A 12,778-nucleotide genomic window follows, 5' to 3' on the forward strand; every position below is an offset into this window, starting at 1 on the left:
CTCTAGGTCATTGCAAAGCACCCAGCCGATCTCCCTGTGCTATGCTGCTGCTTCCCACCAGCCAACTATTCTACATTCGGTAGTGTATGTATGTCGATGCTACTCTCACTTCGCCTCAGCTTCGCCCTCCCACCCCATGTCATCAAGTCCATTCTCTATGTCTACCTCTTTATTCCTGCCCTGCAACCAGGTTCATCAGTACCGTTTTTTTTTAGATTCCATATATATGCGTTAGCATACGGTATTTGTTTTTCTCTTTCTGACTTACTTCACTCTGTATGACAGACTGTAGGTCCATCCACCTCACTACCTATTAGAGAAATGCAAATCAAAACTACAATGAGGTATCACCTCACACCGGTCAGAATGGCCATTATCAAAAAAGCTAGAAACAATAATTGCTGGAGAGAGTGTGGAGAAAAGGGAACCTTCCTACACTGTTGGTGGGAATGTAAATTGATACAGCCACTATGGAAAACAGTATTGAGGTTCCTTAAAAACTAAAAAATAGAACTACTTTTCATAATATTGGTCAGATATATTTTCTATTATGATTCTCTCTATATTTTATATTATACTGCTATTTGGAATAGGATCCTAAAAACTATATTTATTGCTAGCATATAGGCAATTCAATATTATTGAATTTTGCACTTTTAATTAGCCACTTTGCTGAGATCTTTTTAATTTGTGTACTTTGTCAGATGCCTGCTTTGTTGAGGTTATGCAGTCATCTCACATGCACTTAATAATCATTTTGTCTGTTTCTAATGTTTATGCTTTCTATTTCTTTGGCCAGAACTTCTAAGACCATATTCAGGGATACAGATGATGGAAGGCGTCCTTATTTTGCTCTTTGTTTTAAAGGGAAAGCTTCTGGCATTTTCCTTGATGTTGTTCCTAGCAGGTCTGAGATCTGTTGCTTTTAGCCAAAGGGGCTGTTGCGATTCACAACCACAACAAGACTCCTTTCTAGGCCTTTGTGCTTCTGGCACCAAGCACTAGGGGGCTCATTGTTTGGAAGTGTTTGCTCTTTCAAGAATCCTCAGCTTGCCCCAAACTTCGAGCCTGCAGAGCTGGTCTAGTTCCAGCCCTTGATCTCTTTTTACTGAAAGTCTGACCTCTGGGCATTCGTTCTTCCCGGCAGGACCTTGCACTCTCTTCTGTAAACCCCACTTGCTGCTATAAGAGCAGGTACCTGACATTGGACTGGTACACAGGGCTGGGGTCACCTAACATAGCCCTGGACCAGAGCAAGCAGTAAAGACACTTCTTTTCTTTTTTTTTTTTTTTGGCCACGCCACACGGCTTGTGGGATCTTAGTTCCCCGACCAGGGGTCGAACTCAGGCCCCCTGCAGTGGAAGCTTGGTGTCCTAACCATTGGACCAACAGGGAATTCCCTAAAGACAATTCTTAACAGGATGTCCTACCCCTATGGTTCCTCAGTCTTTTGGACTTTTGCCCTTACCCCTACCTGTCCCCTTTCTTTCCTTAAACCAGCTTAATGAGGTCACCAGTAACCCTGCCCTGCCCTCCAAGCCTGGTGGACCTCTGCTGACGCTGTGCTCTGGGAGCCTTCCCAGTCCAGTGGGAAAGCAGACACAAAAGGAGGTTAATACAATACAGGATGAAGAGGTCTCATTTACACCATATGAGACTCAGAGGCTGGAGCTTAGGGCCGTCAGGGAAGGCTTCGTGGAGGAGATGACATTTGAGCTGGTATTAGAGCCAGAGTAGAAATTCTGTGAGGCAGATAAGGGAGAAGGGCTTAAATTTTGATTATTTCTATAGACTTTGCATTATTGTTGCTGTTCAGAATAAGATCTTTAAAAACTGTATTTTATTGTTGGCATATAGGAATACTATTGAATTTTGTATATTAATACTGGAACAATCTTCAAAGGCTTAGAGGTGCCTGGGGAAGCCCGGCCTCTTTGGGGAAAAGACAAGAGTTTGTTGAGAGATGGGGCAGCGCTGTCTGAGTTGATGAGTGCTCCTGAATGGGGTTGGGGGGGCAATCACCAGTAATGGGGGTGATCCAGGAAGATTTCCAGAAGAGGTGGGATGGGAACTGGCCTTGAAGCATGGAGACAATTTGGGTAAGGTGAGAAGGGGAGAGCAAAGTGGAAGGTGAGTAGGGAAACAGCACTTGTATTTAGCATTCCCACTACTTATCTGCCAGGCACTTGGTTAGTACATTGAGTACTTATTATTATATTTACTTTTCCTGACAGCCTTGCTAGGTAGACAACGATACCCTCATTTTACAGATGAGAAAACTGAGGCTCAGGAAACTTAAGTGACTTAGATGAGCTGGACAGCCTGATTTCTGAGCCTCCATGCTTTCAGTGTCTCTCTGCTGCCATATATATGAAACAGGTTTATTGAGATATAATTCACATACCATACAGTTTAGGGTGTACAGTTCAGTGATTTGAGTATATTCACAGAGCTGTGCAACTATTACCACATCCAATTTTAGAACATTTGCGTTACTCCAACAAAGAAGCCCCTCACCCCTGAGTTGCCATCCCTCAATACCCCCAGCCCTAGGTAACCACTAATCTACTTCCTGTCTCTGTACATTTGCCTGTTCTGGACATTTCATATGAATGGCCTCATACAATATATTGTCCTTGGTGACTGGCTTCTTTCATTTACCATAATGCTTTCAAGGCCTGTCTGTGTTGTAGTATATATTGATACTTCATTTCTTTTTATTGCCAAGCAATATTCCTTTCTGTGGATATACACATTTTGCTTATCCATTCGTCTGTGGGTGGATACATGGGTTGTTTCCACTTTTTGGCTATTATGAATAATGCTGCTGTGAACATTCACGTGTACTATTTTGTGTGGACACACGGTTTCATTTTTCCCAGGTATATACCCAGGAGTGGAATTGCTGGGTCATATAGTAACTAGGTTTAACCATTCGAGGAACTGCCAGACTGTTCTTCACAGAGGCTTCCCTGCTACCTCTTAGACAGACCTGTCTTCAGAGTGACAGGATGGGGAAGAAGGTCATACCACAAAGTCTGTGTGAATTGCCTGTTTTCAAAGAAGTAGACTATTATAAAGTACTCTTAAGACCCTGGCTTCGCCGTTGAGTCTGATGACCCTGGAGGGACTTGTGGGTCCTTCAGGGCCTCAAGCACACGGCTGTGAGTGCTGGTCATCAGAGCTCTGTCTTCTGCATTCCAGCTAGCAGGCTGTGCTATTAGAGAAGGTGCTATAATAAGCTGTTAGGTTCAGTGTGTGAGACTTGGACAAGTGTGATGAATGGTGATGAAGGCTCTTGGAGGAGGGACTGCAGGGTCTTGAGCCTGGCACAGGGGAGCCAGATAGGAGACAAAGGAGGCCGGGAGGAGATACAGGGTCGGGTCTGTGGGGTTTGGGGCAAGTCCATGGGCAGCTGTGGCTGCTAACTCTGGTCTTTGTCCTTTGGCTGCAGACCTGGCCGAGTGCAAGCTGGTTTCCTTCCCCATCGGCATCTACAAGGTCCTGCGAAATGTCACCGACCAGATCCACCTCATCACGCTGGCCAACAACGAGCTCAAGTCCCTCACCAGCAAGTTCATGACCACGTTCTGTCAGCTCCAAGGTGGGCCCCGGTCAGCTGAGGCCAGGAGGGCATGCTGACCCTCATCCTTCAGGCTCTGACCCTGTCTAGGGAATGTCACCAGGGCTAGTCCCCAGTCAGCTAGTCTCAGCAAATCATTCCCAAGGGGAGGCTCTAAGGGTGGACCTATGTTCTCTGGAAATCTCTAAGTGCCACTCCCGCCTCTAGCTGGCTGTGAATCAGATTGACTCATGGTCAGGGGTGTGGGTCCCGGAGTGATTCTCTTGTTTTGAACAGACCAGTAGAGTATTTGGGGTCCTGCAGCTCAGGAGTAGTTATTTTTCAGTAGACTTGAACGAGCCCCCTTCTGACCGCCATGCCCCACCCCCCTGCAATCTAGCACTGTTCTCCCATGTTGCTTTCTCAGTTCAGGAGTGACAGACGCCAGGGCTGTTGTTTTCTGTGCTGTGCACACGTACAGCAAGCAGACACGGGTGCTCGGCAGGGAGGTGGGCAGGAGGCTGGCAGGTGGGCGTTGTAGATTCATCTGAAATGGCTCCTCCAGGTGGACAAGCAGGCGGCAGTGCCCGCTCTCCACTCTCCAGGTAGCCCCTCCATCCTTCTGCAAGAGTCCACTGCCACTCAGGGACCCGTGGGATGGAGTTGCAGCCTGGGCGCTTGGTGTGTGTTCATGAAATAGTGGGGTGGGAGAATTGGGGAGGGCACAGGGGGCACAGGAGAAGTGATTCCTGCCTTCAGGAATTCTCTATCTGATAGGGGCATGAAAGGAGTCTAAGAGCCTGTTTAGAGAAACCAATACGTAAAATGCTGATGGTACCTGAGGGACTTGAGAGGAGCATTTTTTTGTTTTTGTTTTTGCGGTACGCGGGCCTCTCACTGTTGTGGCCTCTCCCGTCGCGGAGCACAGGCTCCGGACGCGCAGGCCCAGCGGCCATGGCTCACGGGCCCAGCCGCTCCGCGGCATGTGGGATCTTCCCGGACCGGGGCACGAACCCGTATCCCCTACATCGGCAGGTGGACTCTCAACCACTGCGCTACCAGGGAAGCCCGAGAGAGGAGCATATTTCACGCAGCTTCCTACAGGAGGTGCGAGCCCTGGGCGGAGTCAAGAGGGGAGGGGAGAGGTGTGAATTGGCAAACCCAATGCAGGGACGGGAAGCAGCTTGGACAGTGGCTCAGGAGGGAGCTACAGGCAGGACCTAGACTGGGCGCAAACACAAGGGCAAGCAGGAGGGATTGGTCTGTGTTGTCGTTTCTGACCGAAGCTCACAAAGCTCATTGCGTTTGTGCCTAAAAAGCTAAAGTGCTTATGTTGGGGGTGGAGGGGATCCCAGGGCAACACGTGTTTCCCCAGGGGCACCTGTGGGTGCTTTTGACCAGGCCCACTTTTCCTGTCCTTCTTTTTCTGGTGGCTGCTTCTTTACACAGGTGAGATGGGTCCTCCCAGCTGCCGGGGCCCTTGGACCAGCAGCTCTCGGCCTGGCTGAAATTAGAATTAACTGAGGAGTTTTTCTACAAACATCATTGCCTTGGCTCTACCCCAAGACCAGTTGAATCAGAATGTCTGGGTGTGGGCCTGGGCCTAGGCATCTGTTAACATCAATATCAGTTATTCTAAAGTGCCGGCAGCCAAGATTGAGACCATAGTTCAGGGGTTAAAAACACCAACGCTTAAGAGACTAGCATGTAGGTAATGAGTGACTCAGATTGGGCATGGGACAAGAGGGAGTGGTGGGGACTGTGGCCACCTGGTACAGGCCCTACTCAGCTTCTGCCAGATGTGCCACGGGATTGTTCTGATAGTTTTATTCAGTTGAAGCTGGAAAGGTGGATATTTATATGAATTTTATCCATTTTTACTTAATTTGTATTTTAATCTGGAAGCCAATAGAACACATTTTGCAAGCTAGACTTAGCCTGTGGGCCACCAGTTGGGAGAATCTCCCATAAAGTATTAGAGCTGTCACTGCCATCTCACCTCACGGGTGGAGAAGGAAGGTCAGGGTGAGAAGGCATTCGTCCGGGCTGTCAGAGCCATACGCCGAGGTCACCCACCCTGCAGCCAGGGCTGCCTTTCCAGGCCACCTGCGTGAGCTCAAGGGCCTGGAGAGGACTTGACATGGCAGTGCCTTGTGGGATAAGCAAGTAGGCCCTCTCCAGGGACACAGCAGCGAGTGTGGAGAAACACACTTAGGGCCCCTGGATTCGTGACGCATCATGATACCCTTCCATCAGAAGTCTGTTGAATGCCGTTTGAACCGCCTCCTGTGCTCTGGTGGCTCCTGGCTCCCCGCACGCCATCTCCGATTACAAAGGCAAGGCTGTCATGTGCCCAGTAATTGGATTTCACGGAGGCAGCTGTGGATGAGGGTTGGTGATCAGGCAGGGAGGGGCTGGAGCTGAGAGACCCACCTGGCTCTGGACCCCAGCCTTTGTTTCTCTTTCAAGTAAAAAAACCCTCTCCTTTTATGTGTGAAGAGGAGACTTGAATAGGCTGTGCTGGGCTCCGCACTGCCTGCTAGCGTCGTCTCCTGGATTTTTATTTATTTATTTATTTATTTTTACATCTTTATTGGAATATAATTGCTTTACATTGGTGTGCTAGTTCCTGCTTTATAACAAAGTGAATCAGTTATACATATACATATGTTCCCATATCTCTTTCTTCTTGCGTCTCCTTCCCTCCCACCCTCCCTATCCCACCCCTCTAGGTGGTCACAAATCACTGAGCTGATCTCCCTGTGCTATGTGGCTGCTTCCCACTAGCTATCTACCATATGTTTGGTAGTGTATATATTCTTGACAGAGTGGGTATATGCTGCCTTGGTGCTGGGGAGAGAGCCACCTGCTTGCTCCCTGACTGCCAAGTTGTTTCCTGTGGGTACCCTGGGGACTTTCTGCTGCTGGGGTCACAGCCGCCTCAGAGTTGGGTGGTCTTTAAATGATTACATCCCATTGCTCTCCTTCAACCGTCTTATGGCGGGAAAAATGGAATCTGTCCAAAGGGCACATCGGTTCTGCGGAGAGTGGATCCTGAGGTCTGGCTGTGGCTCCTCTGGTCCCTCTCCTCCTGTGTTCCCATCTCCCCACTTCCTCCAGATGCAAGTCATTCAGCTCTTCTTATTGAGTGTGTCCTGGGCCTGCCAGGCCGGAGGTGTGTAAGACACACCTGCAGAAATAGACAAAGACCACCCAAATGAGAACCAGCAGAGGCTGTTCATTCAGAGTTCGCTCTAGCCAGGGAGTCAGCCACTGTCACTTGCATTTGGCGGAGACTCAAAGGCAGGCAGAGGAATGGGAAAGCTTCATAGTGGATGAAAGGGAGAAGTCTTCAGGTGGGCCTGATGGCAGGCTATTGGCCTGGGGAAGCTGGAGGCGGGCGGGCCAGCCAGCAGCAGGGCGTCCTATGGGATTGGTTAGGATGCACATCTGGCTGTCTCTGGTTGGTCCTGAGTGGGATGTTGGGACAAAAATTTAGGGAAACTGTCAGTTAGTAATCAAGTCCCAGCCATTTGGGGCCAACTGTTACAGGGGGTATTCTTTGGCTTCCTGGATTGTCGATGGAGATAGTAGTCTGACTTGCTACAAGCCTGACTTACAGAAGACTAGCTTCCTGGGCTGGCTGCTTTACTAATGGTTTGGTTTCTTGGGCAGGATGCTTCAGGTTATGAGTCCCCGTTCTGTTTTTATACTTGGTCTGGCCATTGCCTGTGTGTATATTCAGCCTCTCACAGCCTGCCTTTCAACTCAATTCATTAGTTCCCCCTGAGCATCTGTTTAGGGCCGGTGTGAGCATGAACAGGAAATAACATGAAAGCCCAAATTCGCTGGGCACTTAGCCCCCGCCAGCTCCACACTGAGGGTTTTACACACGTCATCTCATCTAATCCTCATAGCACCGATGTTTGGGAAGGATAAGGAAACCAAGACCTAGACCTGGTCCTTGAGGAGCCCACAGTCTCTCAGGGAGACAGGTGTAGGAGCAGACAACCACTTTATAATGTGAGGGCGCATTTACTCAAAGTCTGGTGACTCTGTGAGGTCAGTCCTCTTATTATCCTTGTTTTACATGAGGAAACTGCGGCACAGAGAGCTTAAGTAACTTGCCTGAGGTCACACAGGGAGAGAGAATAGGGTCAGGACTGTGGGTCCAGATCCAGAGCTCCTTTATAAACTACTAATGGGGGTAAAGTGTATGTACAGTTTTGCAACTTGCCCCTTTTACTTAGCAATATATTTTAGGAACTGGTTCACGTTGGTAGAGTAAGAGCCACCTACCCTTTTCATGGGGGCAGAATGGCTAGCGCTTCATTTTAGTCTGTCCCAGACTCCTCGGTTAGAAGAGTTTTCTCACCCCTTCCCTCTGTCCACCCAAGGAGTGGATGGGGCTTTCGGAAACTTCACTTCTTTCCTCTCTGTTCCCCGTGGGCAGCAGCTGTCTCTGTGTGAAGAGTCTGCAGTGCTGAGTATGGGCCACTTGAAGGACAATTATTGTTCCACCTGACCCACTGACTCTGCCCTGCAGGTGGGCCCTTGCAGGTAGGAAAGTAATTGCTCATTGATGCAGTGTCGCAGCCAAGGTGCTGATTGACCCTCAGTGGGCAGGTATTTTTGGAGTTGGCACATTCCTTTACCACCAGGCTGCGTAATTACTGCAGGCCAGCCTCATCTGTCCCTTAATGTAATCAGCTGGCCTTGTCTCCGCTGGGGTCAGCCTGAGGCCTCTGAGTCAGCCCTGACAATTGTCCAAGATAAGGATGATGAGGAAGTAATAAGGGGAACTTGGGGAAGGAGAGATCCATTTAGCAGAGTCCAGAAACCACAGCTCAGAAGGGATAGAAAATAAGGGCATGTCATGCCTGGCTGCTTTCAGGCTGGGGACAGTCTTGGGAGTGGGATGGAGTAAGGTCTTCTCCCAGAGACCCTGTCCATCCTGGGAGCCTAGGTTGTTTGACTCTGAACCTTGGTGTAAGAGAGCAGGAAGAAACATCTGGAGCTCCCCTAATACAGCCACACACACACCCCCCTCTGCCCTGCGACAAGAGGGCAGTGAGACCCTGGGCATAATTGTGAAAGTCTGATTGACTTTCCTGCAAGCCATGTGTCCCAGCTGCATCTACCTTCTTTTATTTTTTCTTTTGATTTCTGCCTTTAATGATAGCTTTCAGGGTTTTTTTCCACAAAAAGCTCCATAATCCAGTAACTAGGTCTCATGGATGTTGTACGCCTCTAACAGAAACAGTGCTTTTACTGTTCAAAGATTATCCTTTTCATGTTCAAGCATAGGGCTGAGCGTAGGTGCTCAGCATAGGTGCTTAATAAATACGTGTATTGTGCAGCACGTCCTGCTTTTCACAACACTCTCGACTCATTCTCACAGCCCTGCTGTAAATGGGCAGGGAGGACTTTCTCATGGAGGCTGTCCAGGGAGAGGATGGTCCCAAGGACACATGATGAGTCAGATCAGAACTAGGTCCTCCTGGGTTTTCCCCCATCATTCATTCACCACTAAATAAGCAGGGATTTGCTGAGTATCTACTCTGAGGACAGGTGCTGCAGGGATTGGAGGTGCAAAACCGGAAAAAGCAGGTGGCCAGAATGGCCCACTTCTCTTGGGGAGGTTGGCTGGGGTTCACATCCTGGTTTGGGGGTTGGGAGAGGAAGGTCAGATTAACTGGGGGAGAGGTTGGGGTTTGTGTGACCTTAGGCAAGTTATTTCATCTCTCTGTAAATTGGAGGTAATGGGTTATAGTAAAATTAAAATGATGATTGCGTGTAAACTCCAGAGAACAAGTACCTGGAGCATAGTACTGCTTATTAGATGTTAGCCATTATTATTTGGTTTTGGTCTAAGCCCCAGACCCAGTGCGGCTGGGTATCCGGCACAAGAGCTCTTTCCTGGAAACCCTTCCCCACCCAATCCCAGCACTTCAATACTTTCTTAATGCAGCAGGAGCCTGACTAACTAGAGTGGGTTGACACTGCCTTTCCAGAGCAGATCTGGGCTCCTTTTGAAGCTCAGTAATGGAAAGCGCTCCCTTCCTTCCCAATTTCAACACAGCCCCTGTGATTACCCTAATGCAGTCAAGGAGCTGAACACCAAGGGTGCAAGCCCTGCCTGCCCAGCCGTGACTCCCTCTGCGCCTTTTGCTTTTCAGAAGTGCTTCTGAGCCGGGGGAGAGGCCGCCTTTCAGGCAGATTCAGCCTCTCCTCCTTGCAGCTGAGCGTCTCCTTAGAGCCTGCTGCTGAAGAATGGCTGGACTTTAGAGAGCAGCCTTCCCTGGGAAACGAGATGCTGGGCAGGGGCATGATTTTGTATCCACAAGTCTCAATCTTGAGAGTAATGATCTCCAGAGAAGGATACACAAAGCAATGACTTGGAAAGCTGCCTCAGCTTTACTGAGTGAAAAAAGCAGTTCTCAAAAGAGTATATAGTCTATGATTCCATTTGTTTTTTAAAAACAATATCCATCCATCCATCCATCCATAAGCATGTACATAGAAAAATATAGAAGAATGAATACCAAACAACAATGGTTCTGGCGGGGGGGAAACACGCAGGACTTTCATTTTCCTTTGTTCCATATTTTTGTGATGTCTCTGTTTTTACAGTGAGCTTGCGTTGCTTTTATAAGTAGAAAATGCATTTAAAGTGAAACAAACTGCATCAGTCAGGATAGGCCAGTTTTACATTAGGAACAAATAATTTCAAATCTCAGTGACTTCAAAAAACAAAATCTTGTATTTACAGTTGGGACAGCGTTGGGTTTCTGTTACGGTTATTGGCACTGCGCACGTGCCTGAGGGCTAGGCGACCTGCTGCCTTCAGTGGTGATGGAGGACTGGACCTGAATTTTCTCAAGAAGATAACTCGGCACAAACAAGGCCCAGGAGGGCTATGCACAGAGTGGGGAAAATATATTAAATCAGTGAAAACAAAAATCTCCCTTGGTGATAACAAATTTCAGCAAGAGCATCTAATTTTAAGCAGCGCATCTTTCTGAAGCTTCTCCAAGACAAACTAGCTAGCTGAGCAGCCTTGTGTGTGTCAGGGTGTGGAGAATCAGTAAGTGGCATGGATAAAATTACGGACCCGGGAGCCACACTGGCCTGAGGTCAGAACCTGGCTCTGCCACTTCTAACGTCCTGATCTGTAAAACGGGATCCATTCTACGCACCTTCAGTGGGTCATCGTAAGGATTAAGTTGAGGTAAAACATGGTGAACACTGAGAAGAGGGTACTAGTGTGTGGTGAGTGCTCAGGACGGTTCGCTCTCTCTGTCATTCTGTAGCAGGCCCCCCCCTACCCCGTGTACTCGTGTCCAGACCCTGCCTGCTCCTCCCGAGAACACTGACCTGAGGAATCCAGGCAGAGCTTGTCAGGAGGATCCGTTGTACTTTTGGGATGGACCACCTAGTGAGCAAACAGTCTGTAATTTGATAGGAGTGAAAGTTGCCCTTTTCCAGAATGGGATCCAACCAGATGGAATCAAGCTGGAAAGTCATGAGGGGCAAAAGAGCTCCAGAAGAAGAGTCTGCTGTTCAGAGTGGTTCTTGAGCAAATACTTCTGGAGCAGGAATGCCTTGTTTGGCTTGGACTTTTAATTAACCTCACTGGGCGAGGGAGCAGTCTTGGCTTTCTGACACCTGGGGTGTCAGAAGGTAGTGAGTTGACGCTGGTTTGTAAAGCTTGGAAGAGTAAGTCTCCCATGGGTCCGTCAGGCTCTGAGCCTGGGCAGAAAGGGTCCCTGCCCTCCTGCTTCTCCCTCAGCCCTGAGAGGAGCGGATGTGATCATACAAAAGCCTCGGGATAATGTTCATTGTAGCCGCACACAAGGGCAGGAGATTTGCGAACCTTTGAGTCATGAATGCATCAAGACAGAGACGTATGGGAAAGCTATTGAACATCAGGGAAAGAAACCTGGGAGGCCACACTGAACTTTCATTAAAAAGACAACCCTCAGAATGGGAGAAAATATTTGCAAATGAAGCAACTGACAAACGATTAATCTCCAAAATTTACAAGCAGCTCATGCAGCTCAATAACAAAAAAACAAACAACCAATCAAAAAATGGGCAGAAGACCTAAATAGACATTTCTCCAAAGAAGATATACAGATTGCCAACAAACACATGAAAGAATGCTCAACATCATTAATCATTAGACAAATCCAAATCAAAACTACAATGATATATCATCTCACACCGGTCAGGATGGCCATCATCAAAAAATCTAGAAACAATAAGTGCTGGAGAGGGTGTGGAGAAAAGGGAACACTCTTGCACTCTTGGTGGGAATGTAAATTGATACAGCCACTATGGAGAACAGTATGGAGGTTCCTTAAAAAACTACAAATAGAACTACCATACGACCCAGCAATCCCACTATTGGGGATATACCCTGAGAAAACCATAATTCAAAAAGAGTCATGTACCAAAATGTTCATTGCAGCTCTATTTACAATAGCCAGGAGATGGAAGCAACCTAAGTGTCCATCATCGGATGAATGGATAAAGAAGATGTGGCACATATATCCAATGGAATATTACTCAGCCATAAAAAGAAACGAAATGGAGTTATTTGTAGTGAGGTGGATGGACCTAGAGTCTGTCATACAGAGTGAAGTAAGTCAGAAAGAAAAACAAATACCGTATGCTAACACATATATATGGAATCTAAGAAAAAAAAAAAGTCATGAAGAACCTAGGGGTAAGATGGGAATAAAGACACAGACCTACTAGAGCATGGACTTGAGGATATGGGGAGGGGGAAGGGTAAGCTGTGACCAAGTGAGAGAGTGGCATGGACATATATACACTACCAAACGTAAAATAGACAGCTAGTGGGAAGCAGCCGCATAGCACAGGGAGATCAGCTCGGTGGTGTGTGACCACCTAGAGGGGTGGGATAGGAAGGGTGGGAGGGAGGGAGACGCAAGAGGGAAGAGATATGGGAACATATGTATATGTATAACTGATTCGCTTTGTTATAAAGCAGAAATTAACACACCATTGTAAAGCAATTATACTCCGATAAAGATGTTAAATTAAAAGAAAATGATAGCAGTTAGATGAAAAGTTTTTCAGTTTCCCAACTGTGGAGATGCCCCCCGGCTGATTCCAGGCACATCTTCCCAGCAGGATGTGCAGACTGGGCTTCACACAGAAGTGTTTTCAGCCTCCCCCAGAGACTC

The 12,778-nt window shown here is 47.9% G+C and overlaps 1 protein-coding gene across 3 annotated transcripts in view; it reads left to right on the forward strand.

The window, feature by feature from the left end:
* Window positions 1–12,778, forward strand: part of LRRC20 (leucine rich repeat containing 20) — a 66,559-nt gene that overhangs the window by 32,352 nt on the left and 21,429 nt on the right. For 2 of the 3 annotated variants that reach the window (XM_060034858.1, XM_060034860.1), the window contains exon 3: window positions 3,456–3,605. The exons of the other annotated variant lie outside the window; for it this stretch is intronic. In XM_060034858.1, the coding sequence (XP_059890841.1) occupies window positions 3,456–3,605 (150 nt within the window). The remainder of the gene's footprint in view (window positions 1–3,455; window positions 3,606–12,778) is intronic. 3 annotated transcript variants of the gene reach the window in all.

The sequence above is a fragment of the Delphinus delphis genome, chromosome 16 (assembly GCF_949987515.2).
Source record: "Delphinus delphis chromosome 16, mDelDel1.2, whole genome shotgun sequence".
In the NCBI taxonomy this organism is placed as follows: domain Eukaryota; kingdom Metazoa; phylum Chordata; class Mammalia; order Artiodactyla; family Delphinidae; genus Delphinus; species Delphinus delphis.